The sequence below is a fragment of the Anser anser genome, assembly GCF_964211835.1.
Source record: "Anser anser genome assembly, chromosome: 27".
NCBI classification, from domain to species: domain Eukaryota; kingdom Metazoa; phylum Chordata; class Aves; order Anseriformes; family Anatidae; genus Anser; species Anser anser.
The window spans coordinates 7,045,278-7,062,876 of record NC_139748.1 but is presented as its reverse complement, the minus strand read 5'-3'; the positions used below and the strand labels follow the sequence as shown (position 1 = coordinate 7,062,876).

General features: G+C 51.0%; 1 protein-coding gene across 7 annotated transcripts; it reads left to right on the top strand.

The window, feature by feature from the left end:
• The first annotated feature begins 867 nt into the window (after positions 1-867).
• On the top strand, positions 868-15,200 carry LOC310887158 (cryptochrome-1-like). Of its 7 annotated transcripts, none has more exons than XM_083812749.1 (13): positions 868-1,481; positions 3,343-3,772; positions 4,736-4,852; positions 6,566-6,713; positions 7,036-7,176; positions 7,769-7,801; positions 8,577-8,747; positions 8,911-9,051; positions 9,577-9,728; positions 10,934-11,005; positions 11,364-11,461; positions 13,001-13,111; positions 14,246-15,200. In XM_083812749.1, the coding sequence occupies exons 2-13, from the start codon at positions 3,360-3,362 to the stop codon at positions 14,341-14,343; spliced, it is 1,695 nt and encodes a 564-aa protein (XP_083668875.1). In that variant the 5' UTR covers positions 868-1,481; positions 3,343-3,359; the 3' UTR covers positions 14,344-15,200. The 7 variants fall into 7 exon arrangements, with proteins under 7 accessions (XP_083668875.1, XP_083668881.1, XP_083668878.1 ...); XM_083812751.1 differs by lacking the exon at positions 868-1,481 and adding an exon at positions 2,106-2,444; XM_083812750.1 differs by lacking the exon at positions 868-1,481 and adding an exon at positions 2,512-2,657.
• Positions 15,201-17,599: the final 2,399 nt, after the last annotated feature.

Sequence of the window (17,599 nt, the reverse complement as noted above, 5' to 3'; positions counted from 1 at the left end):
GGGAGACGCTGCCGCGCGGCCCCGCCCCTCGGGCCAAACCGCGGGCGCTGACTGGGCGCCGCGTAGCCACGCCCCCTCCGTTCGAATTCGAAGGGGAGGAGCGCTGCGATTGGAGGAGCCCCGCGGGCGGGAGCCCAAGCCACGCCTCCAGGGGGCGGGGAAAGGCGCGAAGTGGGCGTGGCTCGTGGACGCCCCGCCCAGTGGCCCTTTAATGGGGGGCCCGGGTCCTAGTGCCCACCTTCTTCACCCCCCTACCCACTGCGGTGCCCCCGCTCCGCTCCCCGGCACTAACCGGAGCGGGGCAACCCCGGCCCCAGCCCCGGCCGTGCCCCCGGTCCCCGTGTCCCGCCCCCCCCCCACCCCCCCGCTGCCGGGCGTTGCATAACCGGCCCCGTGGCCTCGGCACTGGCACCGGCGGCTGGGGACCCGCTGCGCGACCCCCGGGCAAAGGGGGCACCGGGTCGGGCCGGCCCCGCAACGCCCGGGGGCGCTGGGGAGGGGGGGGGAGCGTGGGGCTGGGGGTCAGGGGTTGTAGGGTCTGGGGGCTGCGGGGCTGGGAGTGGGGGGGTGGGGGGTCAGGGGCTGCGGGGCTGGGGGTTGTGGGGCTGGGGGTTGTGGGGTTGGGGGCTGTGGGTTGTAGGGTCAGGGGCTGCGAGGCTGGGGGTTGTAGGGTCAGGGGCTGTAGGGCTGGGGGTTGTAGGGTTGGGGGCTGTGGGGCTGGGAGTGGGGGGGTGGGGGGTCAGGGGCTGCGGGGCTGGGGGTTGTGGGGTCAGGGGTTGTGGGGCTGGGGGTTGTAGGGTCAGGGGCTGCAAGGCTGGGGGTTGTAGGGTCAGGGGCTGTGGGGCTGGGAGTGGGGGGGTGGGGGGTCAGGGGTTGTAGGGTCAGGGGTTGTGGGGTTGGGGGCTGTAGGGCTGGGGCCAAGCACTTCAAAAGCCCAAACCGCAGCTTCGGGGCTGCCCTTCCAGCTGGCTGCGTGTGTGCGTGCTTACGGCTTTGTAACCGCATTGTCATCGCTTCCTAACTGGACAGCCAAGGCGAGCGGCTGAGCCTTGACGGCACCGGGCAATCAGTGTGTCCGCGGAGGAAATCAAGCTGTTAAAATTTCCGTCGGCCTCGGTCCGTACGTGCCGGGTCTTGCTGCGCCGCGAGCAGGCGGTGAGCGCGCTGCTAGCCTCCTCCGGCAGGAGTTACGCAAAACCCCGAGTCCTTCAGCCCGTCGATTCCACCCCGGTGTGCGTTCGTGTGATCGCTGCTGGGGTGTTCAACCTGGGCACCCGCTCTGACAGCGCCTGTAGGAACAGGAGCGCCAAGGCTTGATTCGGGCGGCGGCGCCGTGACCGCCATCGCGCCCCTCCTGTGGAAGTCTGCACCCAGAGAGAAATGCCCGCGGGCGGCAGAGCTGCGGTCAGCCCTCGGGGGCCACCCTCTCTTCGGGACAGCCGGCTGTGAAGAGCCCGGAGCACCAGCCAGGCAACCCCGAGGTAAGGCCCAGTCACCTCATTTAGGGTTTTCCCTGGTTCCTGTTGTGGCGTACAGCCCAAAATGGCGCAAGGCGTGTTTTCTGCCTGATGTGGCTGATTTGTGATCAGCTGCAGTCACCCGGACGTGGCAGGAGGCCTGCCTGGCCTTGCTGACAACGTTGCTTTGCGGAGAGTTCAAGCAGTACCTCTGGATAAATCCTGCCACAAAGCCAACCAACGGATGGTGCCTGCTCCTTCTTCCCCCGTCACCCCCAGAGGGTTGTCCCCTTTCCCCTTTCTCCTGCTAGCCCTGACCAGGGGGAGAGTTCCAGCACGTTTTAGATGCTTTGCTGCCCAAAAATGCCAGCTGGGTGCTCCCAGGTGCCAGAGCCGCCCTGTTTTTCCTGTTCTTCCATGGCGTGTGGGCAGGTCGGTGCCGTGCTCTCCTCCCTTGTAGCTCCATTCCCCGAGCCAAGGCGCCGCGCACCTGCAAAGCCCAAAGCCCCAGGCTCGGCTCCGAGCTCTTCTGTGCCCGTCATTTTTCAGGGTTAGGTTACTGGGGGCTCAGCGGGCTGCGTCATGGCCTGGGGGCACAGTTGGGTGCCTCTCGGTGATGCTGATGAGTGTTTTTGGGAAGAGTGCAAGTCAGATCGTTATATGAGGCTGGTAACGCTGTTGAGTGTGGGCTGAGCAGGGACGAGGGGCAGAGACCTTCTGCAGCCATTTGGGAGGGTGTAAGGAGGGCAGTTTAGTTTGGTTGGGGGACTGAACTGGGTTAGAGATTATCGTTTGGTCCCGTGCTGATCCACAACCTCTGAATTCTTTGGGTGGTAACCCTTGGAATTAGAAGCAGGTGGAGGTGGGCTGGTCGGGGGCTGTCACCAGGTGGGCACAGAGCAGTGCTTCTGCTTGCTGCTGAGTCCATCCCCTGTGAGCAGAGCAAGCAGCAGCTGCGGGGCAGTTCCTCAGGCTTTGCCCACCAAGGTGAGCCCTCCTGCAAGTCCCTAAAGCCAGCTGAAACAGTTCACAGGGAAGTGACTGCGTGTTGATCCCAACATCAGCCTCAGGTCACCACCCAGCTCCTCCACAGGGAGAGGAGGGCTTTTCTCTTGGTGCCCGGAGGCACAAAGACGTCTCCTGGGACTAGGAAAGACGGATTAAGAACTGTGGCGAACCGATGAATCCAGACATTACAAAGTCAGCACTGTCAGAATAGCCCTGCGTGCTCTTGTGTTGGTGTTGGGCTGTGCTTTGCTCTCCCTTCTTTTTCCTTACAGTCTTAAGAGCCTCGTTAGCGAGCAAACATGCCGTGTCTTTTATACGCCTTCTACTGAAGCACAGGAGGGTTTTTCAGTGCTAGCGTGAGCCGTATATCAGGTCTCTGATGAGATGAGGGCTCCTGAGGAGCTGACGTCTCCCCAAACGGAGGCCGAGCTCCCTGACCCACCTTCTCACCGCTGATTTACAGAGGGCTGGATGCCGCAGGCTGCACCCACGCGTGGGGCTGCAGAATGGTTCTGCAGTAAATGGAGCTCTGACAGCTCTGTTTTCCTTCCTTCTGGTGAGCGCTATTGGGATATAATTTAATTCAGGAATGTAATTTGAGGACTCGAGTGACTCTTCTGGGGAAGCAGCCATTCTCCGTGGAGCTAAGGTGCTAAGGCAGCTGCTGAATGGTGGGACCTGGCACGCGCATACGATTGAGGAGTGGTTTGGTCCTGTCTCTGCTCTTCTAGCCTGTGAAAGCTCATTAAAAAAGCAAAGACTTGTGACAAAAAGAGCTGAGCCGTGTTTGGAGCTCCATTTCTGGTATTAATTGGCCTTGTTCCTTAACAGGGATGTTGTATCCTCAAAGCCAACAGCTTTTTTCCTCTTCTGACAGGCCTGAGAGCAGCCAGGATGCCGCACCGCACCATCCATCTCTTCCGGAAGGGGCTGCGGCTGCACGACAACCCGGCGCTGCTGGCCGCGCTCGAGTCCTCGGAGGTCGTCTACCCCGTCTACATCCTGGACAGAAAGTTCATGACGTCCGTGATGCACATAGGGGCCCTGCGATGGCACTTTCTGCTGCAGTCCCTGGAGGATTTGCAGAAAAACTTGTGTCGGCTGGGCTCTGGCTTGCTGGTTATTCAAGGAGAGTACGAGCCCGTTGTTAGGGATCTCGTCCAGAAGTGGAACATCACACAAGTGACTCTGGATGCGGAGATGGAGCCGTTTTACAAGGAGATGGAAGCCAACATACGGTGTCTGGGAGAAGAGCTGGGGTTCGAGGTGCTTTCTGTGGTGGGCCACAGCCTTTATGACACCAAACGGTACGTGATTGCCCTAAAGACTAGTGAGGTGTCTCCAGGAGGGTTTAGCAAGCATCAGGGAGAAAAGGTCAAGCGTCTTGGTCCTTCTGGATCCTAACGTGTTCCTTTTGAGAAAATTGGACTATCTGAGGTGGTGGCACTGCTTGCCTGAGAATTTTTATGTGGGTCTGCTGGAAGCAACAGAAGAAATTTTGGTGGGTTGCACAGGTGTTAGGATGTTGGGCTGTAGTTAGAGCCTGAAGAGTTTAATTTTTTCCCTTTGGGCAGTTTAATTAACTTTAAGCCGTTACATTAGCTACTCTTTTATGCTGTCAGAGAAATTCTTTAACACATTTAATAGGACTTACTTACACATTCTTGTCTTTTTTGGATCTTTCTAATCAGCTTTCACTGGTGTCTGGATACACTTGGATCCAAGCAGTTATTCAGAGCTGAATGACTGCAGGTATTGAAATTAATAATAATAGGGAGGTAATCATTAACAGTTAAAACAGCCTTAACACTCTGATCCTGAAAAAAAACCCTACATTTGTGTGAATGAGTTGATGTATGTGACTTGCCATCTTAAATTCAAGCCATCGGTTTGTACAGGTGGTTGCTGGCAGGGAAGAGTTCTTTACAGCCCTGAACCTGTTTTTTGTGGTCCGACTGTCTCTGGAAGCCCCAGAGGTGACCAGAACCTTGCAGGCTGCTGTCCTAGCTATGTCTGGCAGTCCAGAGCAGCCCAGCTGAAGCTGTGGCTGGCATCCTGGTTCCGACTTTGCTGTCTCAGGTCCTGAGAACCTGCTCTCAGGACGGATGGATGTTCACCCAGGGAAGTTTTATTTGTAAAATCCGTAACTTCCACAGTCAGTCCTGAAAACTGCTGCTGTTCCAGCCTGTGCCGTCACCTTCCTATTCACTGGCAGCTCCAGTTTCCTTCTTGATTTATACTGTGGTGAAAATTGACCTTATTTTATTTAGGATTTTGGACCTGAATGATGGGGCTCCCCCATTAACATACAAGAGGTTCCTTCACATTCTGTCTCTGCTTGGGGACCCTGAGGTGCCCGTCCGAAACCTTACAGCTGAAGACTTCCAGTAAGTAACACCTAGGCGGCAAGAAATTGCAGGTCCTTTCTGTCTGCCTGAAAGAATAGCCAAGGTCAAATGATAACAGGGTGCTTTAGGCATTGTTGTGTTACCTCTGTGCACGGAGGGCTACAGGCTGCATGCAGAGGGGATGTGGATTAGCAGACGAGAGGTGGCACAGTCCAAAGGCTTAAGCTTTTGCAAGGCACATTGAGACAACCTCTGAATGTATGTAAAAGGTTTAGCAGAGGAAGGACTAAGGAACTGCAGGTCTGTTTCTCAAAGACGTGCTCCAGCTTCCTCACAAATCAAGATTCAAGGGGGGAGTTGGATGAACCACTATCGCGTGTTTATGCAAGAAATTCAGTGGAACAATCATAGTGTTCCCTTCTGGCTTCAAGACTTTTCTCTCCTCCGCTCTGCTGTATGGGAAGGAGGGGCCAAGCTCGTGTCTCCCAGGACTTGAGAAGCTCAGAGTCGCGGATGTCTTATGTTTAGCTCTGCCTGATAGAGGTTAGTGACCCAAAGGGAGTTAAGACTGGGGTAGGGGAGAGCTGGCCACTTGGGATGGGACTGCAGATACCTGGGACTTGTCGGGCACCTCCTGCGTGACCTCAGCTCTGTGTTAGTAACCTAGGCTTAGTTCTTCCATCTTGGGGAATCCCATTAATTACTGAATGTCGTCCCCAGATACCCCAGTGATGAGACCCATCACTGTATTGGGATGAGCCAGTTCCTGGAACTTTTCTCACAGTGCTTCCCCCCCACCGCCTTTCTTTCCCCCCTTAACTTGTTTATTCACACATCTTTTTAATTGACGATGAACGATAAGTGGTTCGCGTGCTTCCCAGCAGGCCTATGCTATGCCAGTGCTTTGAGAGCTGCACTGGCTCCTTCTGCTGTAGGTGTTTGCAACAGAGCTGAGCTCAGTGTTCCCAGGTGAGTGGGAAGATCTCTCTCCATCTCTGACCTCGTTCAGGGTTTTGCTGGGAAGTCTGCGTACCACTGATACTTCCCTGAGCAGCTTTGTGTTTTACAGCGGGGTGGGGTGGGGATTGGGGTGGACACACGACATACCCTGGTGCTATTCCAGCCTTGTTGGGGGGCAGAGGCCTTGGAAAAACCTCAGCAGCTGAGGCCACACAAGAGGAGTGTGACTCCTCGGGGTGTCCTAGCCCCTTGTGTGACTGCTCAGGGCATCCTAGCCCCTTGCTTAGGAAGAAGCAGCTGGGGAGGTGGCCCAGAGAGCTGCTCTGCGTCCTTCCCTATGTAACCTCCCAGAGCAACCTCTCCCCGGAGGCACAGAGGGGCCTTTGGAGGCAGTGCCAGTGACCCCAGTTAAGTTTAGAGTCTGAGGAGGCTCTTAGCTCCCTCCCAGAGGTGAATGAGGCAGCTGGGTAGGCTGCAGGAGAGGAGGTGCCTCCGAGCCTTACGTAGCCGATGGCAAAAAAAAGGGAGGTCTGAGCTGTGGTCACAGCCGGCTGCTCCGAGCACTGTTGTTTGGTGGGTCTGAGCCTCTTCCCCCAGCTCTGGCTGGAACTACCTGGAGCAGTTGCAGGATGAGCTCTTTCTTCCCCAAGGAGTGGAGCCTGGGGTTTCTGGCTGTGCTTTTGTTCCCCTGCGCTGCGACAGAGGAGATCTTGGCGTGTGAAACGAGCAGAGGTCTTCCACCCTCTTCTGGCTCCGTTTCCCTCTCTGAAAGAGGCCTGTCTCTCGCATTAGGAGGTGTAGGCCCCCTGACCTGGACCTGGCTGAGTGTTACAGGGTGCCTCTCCCCGCGGATTTGAAGATTCCCCCTGAGAGCATCTCCCCCTGGAGAGGAGGGGAGACCGAAGGGCTGCAGCGCCTGGAGCAACACCTGGCTGACCAGGTCAGTCTTGATTTAACGTGGGTGATGCTGGTGGCTGTGGGTGGGCTGAGGTCAGTGCTGTCCTCCCTCCTTTCGTGTGTGGTTGTCTCTGGACCTCCAGAAACCGCTCAGCCATGGAGTTCTGTTACCGCTCTTGCTGAGGATTTCCCCTCCAGGCAGCCTGATCTCGAGATGTTGCCGTCCCGGATGGCAGCATTTTTGGGGGTATTGCAGTGGGACGTTGAACAGGCAGAAGCCAGTTGCCAAGAGCTTTTCCCTGCTCCGTTATCTGGATATGTGTCACCTGGTACTGCCTAAACCTTGATTTCTGTTTTCATTTTAGGGCTGGGTGGCAAATTTTACTAAACCGAGAACAATACCGAATTCACTGCTTCCAAGTACCACAGGCCTGAGCCCCTATTTCAGCATGGGCTGTGTGTCAGTTCGCACCTTTTTTTATAGGTTGTCAAATATTTACGCTCAGGTAAGAAAAAAAAATGGTCATAGTCCAGCAAATCTAACCAGGCATGGTTTTTAAGTGAAGTTTTTGAGCAGTTTAGCCTGCTCAAGCAGGTTTGGTTTTAGAAAGTATCTGCTTTCATCTTAGGTAAGTTTTGACTACAGCATAAGCCAAAACCAGGTTCTGAAAACTTGTTTCTTAAGAAAAAGCATGGTTGAAACCAGTCCAAGAAAATGTATCCTGAGACTCCTGCTCAGACTCTGTCTCATCTGAGACATGGCTGAGCTACCTGAATTCAGCTAGCTGGGCAGTTAATATGTTGGTAAATGTATGTTTGTTTTAAGAAATCCCCATGTGATACCATTTTGGAAAGTAGATGGAGAGAATTCTGCCTGACAAATCTGGTGGCCTTCTGTGATGGGGTTACTACATTGGTGGATAGGGGAAGAACTGACATCTTGTACTTGGACTTGTGCAAAGCATTTGACATTGTCCCACACAGCATCCTTGTCTGTAAATCAGAGAGACACAGATTTGGTGGATGGACCACTCGGTGGGTAAGGGATTGGCTGGATGGTTGCACTCAAAGAGTTGCAGTCAACATTTCGATATCCAGGTGGAGACCAGTGATGAGTGGTGTTCCCCAGAGGTCAGTATTGGGACCGGCACTGTTTAACATCTTTGTTGGTGACATGGACAGTGGGATCGAGCGCACCCTCAGCAAGTTTGCTGATGACACCAAGCTGTGTGGTGTGGTTGACACACTGGGAGAAAGGGATGACAGAAGGACCTGGACAGACCTGAGAGGTGGGTCTGTGAGAAGCTCATGAGGTTCAACAAGGCCAAGCACAAAGTCCTGCACCTGGGTCAGGGTAATCCCAAGCACAAACACAGGCTGGGTGGAGAATGGATTGAGAGCAGAACTGGGGAGAAGGACCTGGGGGTGTTGGTTGACGAGAAGTTCAACACGAGCCAGCAATGTGTGCTCGCAGCAGGGGGTTGGAACGGGATAATCTTGAAGGTCTCTTCCAACCCAAACCATTCTATGACTCCGTGAATTCAAGGTAATGCGAGGTCTAACAGAGTTCATCTTTCTCTGCTCTGGTGCTAAAAGCATCGCTTCGTATCTTTGATTTCATTGGCTTTCATGGTAAACTGCCTCAAAGCCAGTTGTATAGTTAGATTTATTTATTTTTTATTTTATGATTTTATAATTTTATAATTTATAATATAATATATAATATATTATATATAATTATAATAATATATTATAATATATTCATGATTTTATAATTTATGATTTTATTATTTTATTTTATTTAGATTTATTTTATTTTATTTTACTTTATTTTATGGACCTCACAGAATGAGTGAAAACACAATGGTATGTATGAACCGAAGCTTTGAACTTGTGTCTTTTGCAGGCCAAGCATCACTCCCTGCCACCAGTATCACTCCAAGGGCAGCTTCTGTGGAGGGAGTTCTTCTATACGGTAGCATCAGCAACACCAAACTTCACCAAAATGGCTGGGAACCCCATCTGCCTTCAGATCAGTTGGTATGAGGATGCAGAGAGGCTCCACAAATGGAAAACGGTAACAAGACGTGTTTCCACAGCTGCTGTGCTTCAGCCTAGACCTTTTCTATTGCCCCAGGACTGCTCCCTGCTGGCTATTTGAGGAGGAGTTTATAGCAGCGTGTGGGACAGAAGTGCAATGAAGCACAGTGCTGGAGGGCTGATGTTTCTTTCTGCCTCAGGCACAGACGGGCTTCCCTTGGATCGATGCGATTATGACCCAGCTGCGCCAGGAGGGCTGGATCCATCACCTTGCCCGGCACGCTGCCGCCTGCTTCCTGACACGGGGGGACCTTTGGATCAGCTGGGAAGAGGGCATGAAGGTCCACTTCTGGTTTTCATTGTTTTGTTTTCATATGGTACTTCTCTGTTCCGGCTGATCTTGAGAAACCCCTGCAATATATGAGCATGGAGGTGGTTCTGGAGAACAGTGCTTTATTACTGAGCCTCTATAGAAATCTCATGGTTTATAAAATCTCATTGTCTTCTGCTTGAGTCTGAGCCCTGCTGTGTAGTGTACAGCTGTGAAAAGTCATTCCCATCCCCAAGATTTTGGATGATGATGATGATATTGGAGACCTTCCCAGTCTGCAGCAGTCTTCAAAGCCAGACCTTTAGGCTTCGAGTTGCTCTCTCATGGGGTCTTGCTCTAGCTTCCTTCTGGCAAACTGTCTTACTGGAGAGCATTCCCATGTGCAAAGGGTACCCTGGACCAGAACAGTGCTGTGCTTTTAGCAGCAAGCTTCATTCTTTATCTCCCAGCCTGTTGTTGTGGTGTTTTGGTTTTGCAATACAGGCAGCCATTTCAGGGGTGTTTCTCTCTTTCTTTTCCTGTCACCAAAATGCAGGTGTTTGAAGAGCTGCTTTTAGATGCTGACTACAGCATCAACGCGGGGAACTGGATGTGGCTGTCGGCCAGCGCGTTCTTCCACCAGTACACGCGTATCTTCTGCCCTGTCCGCTTTGGGAAGCGCACGGACCCTGAGGGGCAGTACATACGGTAGGGCGACACACGGCCTGGCGCTTCCCCGGCAGCAGCAGCTGGAGAACTCAGTCTGCATAAAGCATTTGCCCCTGTGAAACAGGGCTTGTAGCAGCGATGTGTTTAGCAGGTTAGAAAACCGTGGCACAGAAAAGCAGAGACCTACCTGTGGTTGCACAGGAGGTGACCGAGTATGGAACTGGGTTGACCTGTGAGCGCCTGTGGGCTCCAGCTGTGCCCAGTCACTGCGATGGCTCCTCTTTCTAGAGGAGTAGAGGTGTTCTGTAAAACACCTCACAGCTCTCCCCCTCCAGTCTGTGCTGTGTTTCATTGTTTTTTGTGCAGTCTGAATAATTTTGGACACCCGAGTTTTATTTTCCACTCTGCTTTGAGTGAGTGCCGTTTGCTTCAAAATCCTGTGAGGAGCGGCTGGGGGAGCTGGGGGTGTTTGGTCTGGGGAAGAGGAGGCTCAGGGCAGAGCTCATTGCTCTCTGCAACCACCCGAGGGGAAGGTGTGGGGAGGTGGGGGTCAGCCTCTTCTCGCAGATAACCAGGGATAGGATCAGAGAGAATGGCCTCGAGTCGGGCTGGGGGAGGTTCAGGCTGGAAATGAGGAGACATTTCTGCTCAGAAAGAGCGGTCGGGTGTTGGGACGGGTTGCCCAGGGAGGTGGGGGAGTCACCGTCCCTGGGGGTGCTCAAGGAGAGGTTGGACGTGGTGCTTGGGGACATGGCTCAGTGGGTGACAGTGGTGGTAGGGGGTGGTTGGACCAGATGATCTTGGAGGTATTTTCCAACCTTTATGATTTTATGATATATAAGTGATTGTCTGGAGCCTGTCTCTCCCAAGAATGCACACCTGCCTTTGCTAACATTATAATGTTTTTCGTCGTTGTATCTGTTTCTTTGAAACACCATGTAAGTGGGTTCTCTGCAACTACTTGGCAGAGAACAGGGGAACAGAGCGGGAAATGCTGCCTGAATGTTCTCCCACTGTGGTCACAGTTAATAAAACTTCTGTCAGACCAGTCCTAGATTGTACTTGTGCTATTACGCACCTGTAGTCCTAATATTCTCCTTTACCTCCTTGTTGCTGGTGAAGGTGCTGGTTGGCTTTCCCATAAAGTAGTGGGTGACAGCTGATTTCAATAGGACCAGGCTGTGTTGATGTCTGTGCAAACAGCTCCTTTTCCCCACATCTCCTCTTCCTCGCATCCCTTCTAGCTCTGTGCCTTGTCACGGTGAAGCTCACGCTGATGTACCTGACAGTTGCACAGAAAATGACTTTCCCATTCTGTAAGATTTTTTTTCTATTTTTTCTTTTTTTAAAAAAAATTAGTAAAATTTCAGACAAAATGTCAGGGAAAATGTTAAAAACCAAAATATTTTGGATGAAGTCAAAACCGAAATAATGTTTAAATCAATCCCTTTATTCCTTGCTGCAAAGTTAACTTGTGGAAGATGTCACTGTACAGAGGTTTCAGAACATAGAAACAGTTGTTTTGTGCAAAACGAATTGGAACTTTCCTGTAGACTGTAGCGTCAATATGACCACCAAAAAATAACATGGGTGTAGGTTGGATTACACTTCTCTTAAATGTATGAGTATTTGTCTTCAGGATTATAAAAACATTATATTATTACTCTTTTGTAGGAAGTACTTACCTGTCCTAAAGAACTTTCCTTCCAAATACATCTATGAGCCCTGGACAGCCTCTGAAGAGGAGCAGAAGCAAGCAGGATGTATCATAGGTAATATGGATACCCTGCTAGGGATTTTGCTGCTGAAAATTGTCAAAAATAATTACGTGTGTGTGGTGGTTTTACTCAGCTGGGCAGCTGAGCTCCACCACGACCCCTCCTTCACTCTTCCTCCTCAAAGGGAAAGGGGGAGAAAATTTTATGGAAAGGGCTCAAGGCTTGAGAAAAGGACAGGGAGATCACTCAACAATTATCGTCACTGGCAAAACAGACTCAGCGTAGGGAGATTAATGTAACTTATTACCTATTACTAACAAACTAGAGCAGTGAGAAACTAAAAACAAGCAAAAAACACCTTTCTGCCATCCACCCTCTTCTACATTCTCCCCCTGAGCAGCACAGGGGAATGGGGGCTGCGGTCAGTCCCTAGCACTTCGTCTCTGCCTCTCCTTCTTGGCCCCCCTGCTCCACGTGGGGTCCCTCCCAGGGGATGCCGTCCTTCCTGAACTGAGCCTGCGGGGGCTGCCCACAGGCAGCAGCTCTTCAAGAACTGCTCCGGGTATGGGTCTGCACCACAGAGTCCATCCATCAGGAGCACGCTGCTCCAACCTGGGTTCCCCACCTTTAGCAGCTCCCCCCAGATCCTCTGCTCCTGCGTGGGCTCCTCCATGAGCTGCAGCGTGGAGATCTGCTCCGTGGGACCCGTGGGTGCAGGGGGACAGCCTGCTCCACCAGGGGCCTCTCCACAAGCCACAGGACAAGTTCAGCCCTGACGCCTGGAGCGCCTCCTGCCCTCCTCCTGCACTCACCTTGGGGGCTGCAGGGCTGGGGTCTCACTCCTCCCTCTCCCAGCTGCTGTGGTGCAGCATTTCTTCCCCCCCTCTTTCTTAAATCTGCTCTCACAGAGGCACAAACAACATCACTTATTGGCTCAGCTCTGGCCAGCAGCGGGTCCCTTATGGAAATAGGTCCTTTATCTAACATGGGGCAGCTTCTGGAGTCTTCTCACGGAGGCCACTCCTGCAGCCCCCCGCTACCAAAACCTTGCCATGTAAACCCAATACAACATATCAGGTGGTAGTGTCACAATTCCCATGCAAATCACACATTTATCTTTTGAAAATCGATTCATCCAGCAGCCTACCTTCTGTCAACTCTCCTTTAAAGGTTTTTGCTGGAGTCTGATCTCAGAGTACATGCATTAGCCTCTACTTTATATCTTAAGACTATTGGATCACTCCAAGTTGTTGCTTGTACATCTATCTGTTCAGATGCTTGGCTGTCTGTAAATAGTATCTGAACATCTTGTGCTTTTGTGCTTACTCTAATGCATCTTTAAAGATGGGGCAGGGCTGCCATCCCTGTTAATAGACGGGAAACCAAAGCCCAGAGCATCCAACATAAGGGTTTGTCTGTTACTGTCTCGTCTCTAAATGGAACTAGTTGGCCCTGGCTCTTACAGTTCACGAAGACAAATAGGCACTTCTAAAGGGTAACTGACTTTAGGAAGACCTGCGACAATTTGCTTTGGTGCAAATCCAGTGAAACATCTTTTTTTAGTCCCATAAAGGCTGCTGTCTGTTGTACCAGGTAAAGACTACCCCTTCCCAATGGTGGACCACAAGGAAGCCAGCGATCACAACCTGCAGCTGATGAAACACGTCAGAGAGGAACAGTACAGAACAGCCCAGCTCACGAGAGGTAAGAGGTGCTGCAGCACGATGTGTTCGGCATGCTGTGATACAGAGCCTGTTGCTGGGAACTGATGGCTTTGGGGTTGGTTTTGTGTGGTGTCCTCTTGGCTACCAATACCATCTGCTTTCCTCTTGTTACTATTGAAAGATTTCCCCTGCTGGCACACACAAACTCTGAGCAGTTCCTTCCTCTCTGCCTGCGTGTGCAGGATGGAAGCTTGCTTGTGCTGGAGGAACACCTTCCCAAAAGCAGACCAACTTTGCCTTCCATAGGTCTGCACAAACACCCCCTGGCCCCCAGGTTTGCCAGGTTTATTTCCAAGGTGTAGAAGTCTCTGCAGCCCTGCCCACGCTTCTCGTGAACAGGAGCATCACAGTTTGTCCTTTTTACCATGATCTGCCCTGCCTCATAGAAGGAAATATTTGAGGTTCCCACTGGCCACTAATGAGAGAAAAGCTCTGGAGAGCTGATCTAAGAAATTCACCTTTTGACCTTGTTTTCTAAGTAGGTTAAGCACATGCATAACAAACTGGTGGTTATCAGGTAAGGCTGGAACACTCCAACTTTGGGTCAGCCTGAATTAGTTATTTCCAATTACACAGATGTTCCACTGTTTAAGAGCATCAGTGCTCTTACAATTGAAATCCTAGGGCCTGTGAAGAGCTCTTAGCCTCAGAGGAATCTTTTGCAGGAAGCAAAGTGAAGCAGTGCTTTGTATTTAACAGTATTCTATAGCAGTCTGCATATGTAGTACAAAAATCCAACATGCAGCAGCTGATGGGAGTCTTAAGTATTCCTACATCAATTTCTAGGGTCAGATGGAATTAATTGTTCCAATCCTGTGCTTATTAGTGTATCCAAGAGGTTGCACATTGGTACTTTTCAAATACAGCTACGCTGACAGCTCTCCCAGCAACCCTACGGCATAGGGGAGTGAATGTTCTTGTGATTACTCTTGGAGATGTGGAAAGCCAAAGTCTGGGAACTAGGGTCCCTTGCTTCTGGCATTGCTCCTGTTGCCTATACATAGAAGCATTTTCTGGCGTGCTTTGTAGCTTCACATGTTACTGTCATTGTTAGATCTTGCTGCACTGAGGGCAGTAAGGCTGCAAACTTATTTTTCCTTCCTTCTCGCCACAGATGACACAGATGACCCAATGGAAATGAAGCTGAAGCGTGACCACTCTGAAGAAAATGTATCGAAGCCAAAAGCAGCCAGGATGACAGAGCAAACCTAGATACCACCAGGGATTATCCTCTGAGTGCGGAAGAATGACAAAAGGGGAGAACCAGAGACCAGCTGAACAGGACAAACTGTACTCAGTACTTTGCCCTGCGAGTGGTGCTTCTTGTTTGTGAACTGACCTCCAGCAAAAGTTTTGTATCTTCAATGTATTCGTTAGTGCAGCTATTTCAAATTAAGTTGTCTGTCTGTAAGTGGCTTAGAAGTCATTTGTTGCAGCTGTTAGGTAAATTCAAGTGATTTGGACAGGACATGTTGCGTTAGCATTGTTCAAATCCATTTGATGTTCATGCATCTGTATAAATAGTTTTAATGATAAATACTGGTCTTTCCAATGTGACAGATATGTGCCAGTTTAGGAATTTAGGAATTCAGGAATTGTGTGTTCACATATTCATGTTAAAAGCAAGATTTGTCTGTCTTATATAGACAGAGATTGAGGGATTTCAGGTACAGTTTAAGTTCAGTTTTTGCTTGCAGTCCCCCATCTGGAGAGATACAGGGGAATGTAGCCCACTGTAAAATTGTGTGTAGTTCTTAGGACTTAAATAAGACTTCTTGTGCATTTTAAGGACACTATTGCAAAGTTTTTCAGTGGATTAAGGCTGATGTACCACTTCACCATAGCTGTCCTTCCTGACTAATTCCTCTAGAACTGTAGGATAGGTATTATATCTATCACATACTGCATGTCAAAATTCACCCATCCATTGAAATGCCTCCTCATGTTTCACAAGGCTGGATTAGTCAGTTTTCTTTGTTATGGTTGGGGTTTTGGTGGACATGGGAGGAGTGGAGTGGGTTTTTAACCACTGCGGGTACTTTTGTTTTTAAAAGAAATAAAAACTATTTCTGACATGAAAATGTAAGGTCTGTAGAGCAATCTATTGTGACAATTGGCATCCATCTGTCCTCTTTGGAACTGTGACAGCAAGACAACCCTTGCATCAATTCAGTGTGCTCAGGCTCCCTTACTTTGAAGGCATCCCGTGACCCAGTGCAGAAGCAGCACGCGACCCATGTGAACCAGGAGGAGGCCAAACGCTGCTCCCAACAGCATCTTCCCGTGCTGCTGCTGACCTGCAGGACACTGCGCCATTACCTGCTGCATTTACAGTCGCAGTGACCGTCAGATGGATTTGAGAGACTGGTCGCGTCCTCCTGCTGTGCCAAGCCTGAACTGAGCTCCTGGAGGTGCAGATGTTACTTGGCATGCTCTTCTTCAGCAGACCTACTACTGACTGCAAGGATGACCGGCATGAAAGGCAGTTACCCAAACCCTTGATGAGGGGAAGAAGGCCAAAGTAGTGCTTCTTGCTTAGGGAAGATGCCTGCTGCTCTGGAGCCTTCCTGGCATCTGTAATCTTTTTTTTTTTTTCTGTGCTCAAAGGGATTTATCGCATCAGTGTCTGCAGTGTTATAGCCCAGTGTAGGTGGCCACAGGAATGCAGAACTGGTTTCTGCCTCACATTTTAAGGCATAGTCATTGCCTTCAAGCCCTAAATGGGCTGAGCTGTGGTTACCTAAACCAACTCTACCTTGGGGTGCTTTCTGTCACCTAAGGTTCACCGTGAGCCTTGGGAGCTCTCCGGTGCAGCAAAAGCCAGAACTATCAGCAGCCATTGAAGGTCTTTTGCTGTTCAGTATCACCTCTGACATTGCGGTGCAGCTGATGATTTTGGGTGCTCATTGGTCATGAATGTGCATGCAGCCAGAGTGGTGGCCTCCCTAGAAGAGACTCCCAACCATGGAGGTTCAAGGCCTCTTTGGGACTCCTTTTGTTGCCAAGGCAGCTGCAAGATCTGTTTTTTTGGCTGGAAGGAGTCAGCTTTGTGCCTGCAAAGAAGCTGAGTAGGAGCAATGCTTGAGCAGGAAACTGCAAGGGCAGCTGAGCTCTAAGACATCTCTTTCTGGGTAGCAGAGTAGCAATGAGGAAGCTCCTGTGAAACAGAAGGACCAAGGTCTAGCTTATGGCCTCATGGTTAAAAGACTTGCTCAGTAAAAATGATTTGCTGAAAGGAAATATTTGTTTGCATCTTCTCTGCTGTTGGGAACCTGACCTTGGAGTCAGCTGTATTTGCAGGTGGAATTGGTCAGATTTTGAGGTGTGGAGATGGCATGGAGATGAGTGGTGGCATCTCTGCTGTTTGTGTCTGGGGTTAGGTGTAGGTGCTGCAGCTTGGCAGTGGTAATGTCTGAATTTAGGTCATCTTCAGTGCAGTTACTACTGCAGAGAGAGGAGAGGTGCCTTAAATCTGATGATGATTGATCTTGCTAGAGTTTTTGCCACTCCTGTCCCTCCCTTGGCTCCTTCATTCCTCTCCAACATGCAGAAAACCTGCTCTGTATTTCCAGGTGATATTTCTCCCTCCCTTTCCCTTCTTCGAGGCTTAACTTTTAGGTGGCTCATGTTTCAGGGGTTGTGAGTTAGGGCTGAAGTTGTCTTTTCTTATCTCATTTCCTTTGCTTTGCGCCACAGCCGGCGGAAGCAGGCACCTACGCTGTGGTGAATCACGCCAGGAGTAGGTGGCCAAAGTAGGTCATCCGATTGCCTCTGGTGGCTTCCGCTTCAAGGGGCACCTTTCCAAACCAGAGGCAGAGTGTTTTTTTGTTTGTTTGTTTTGGTTTTTTTTTTTTTTTTAGAGCTGCTTTAGCCTTATGGGCGTTGATAAGACAGCTTCCTTCCTCGCTGTTGAAGAAACCTTCACCTGCTAATGCTGTTCACCAGTTCAACCAGCTTTACTGCTTGGCTTGAACGACTGCAGCCACTCGTGCTGAAAACAAGAGGCTCAAGAACCTAATCCTGCAGGACCCAGCCCCGGCTGGTGCTGGGTGGGAGTTTCCCACTTCTGGGCTTGCCAGGAGCGGCAGCAGAGGGCAGGTCCCTGCCTCACCTCAACAAGGTCATCCCCAAGGCATGCGGTCAGAGCGCGAGCTGGGCACGGGGAGCATTGCTGTGACTGACCCTGTTTGTCCTGCGCTTTTGGTGCTGAAGCATTTGCATTCCAACGTCTTTACTGAAACAAAGCAGCAAGCACAAACGCTCCTAGCTTTAGCGTTTAGTCTGGAGAAGAGGGGGCTCAGGGCAGAGCTCGCTGCTCTCTGCAACTCCGTGAAAGGAAGGTGTGGGGAGCTGGGGGTCGGCCTCTTCTCGCAGATAACTGTGATAGGACTAGAGGGAACGGCCTCGAGTTGTGCCAGGGGAGGTTCGGGTGGGAAATGAGGAGACATTTCTGCTCAGAAATTGTACA

Bases quoted from the DNA above. Each gene is read 5' to 3' on its own strand.
- LOC310887158 (XM_083812749.1), top strand. From the start codon at position 3,360: ATGCCGCACCGCACCATCCATCTCTTCCGGAAGGGGCTGCGGCTGCAC. The intron at 3,773-4,735 runs GTACGTGATTGC...TATTTTATTTAG, and splicing joins AGCCTTTATGACACCAAACG to GATTTTGGACCTGAATGATG. The intron at 8,748-8,910 runs GTAACAAGACGT...TTTCTGCCTCAG, and splicing joins GGCTCCACAAATGGAAAACG to GCACAGACGGGCTTCCCTTG.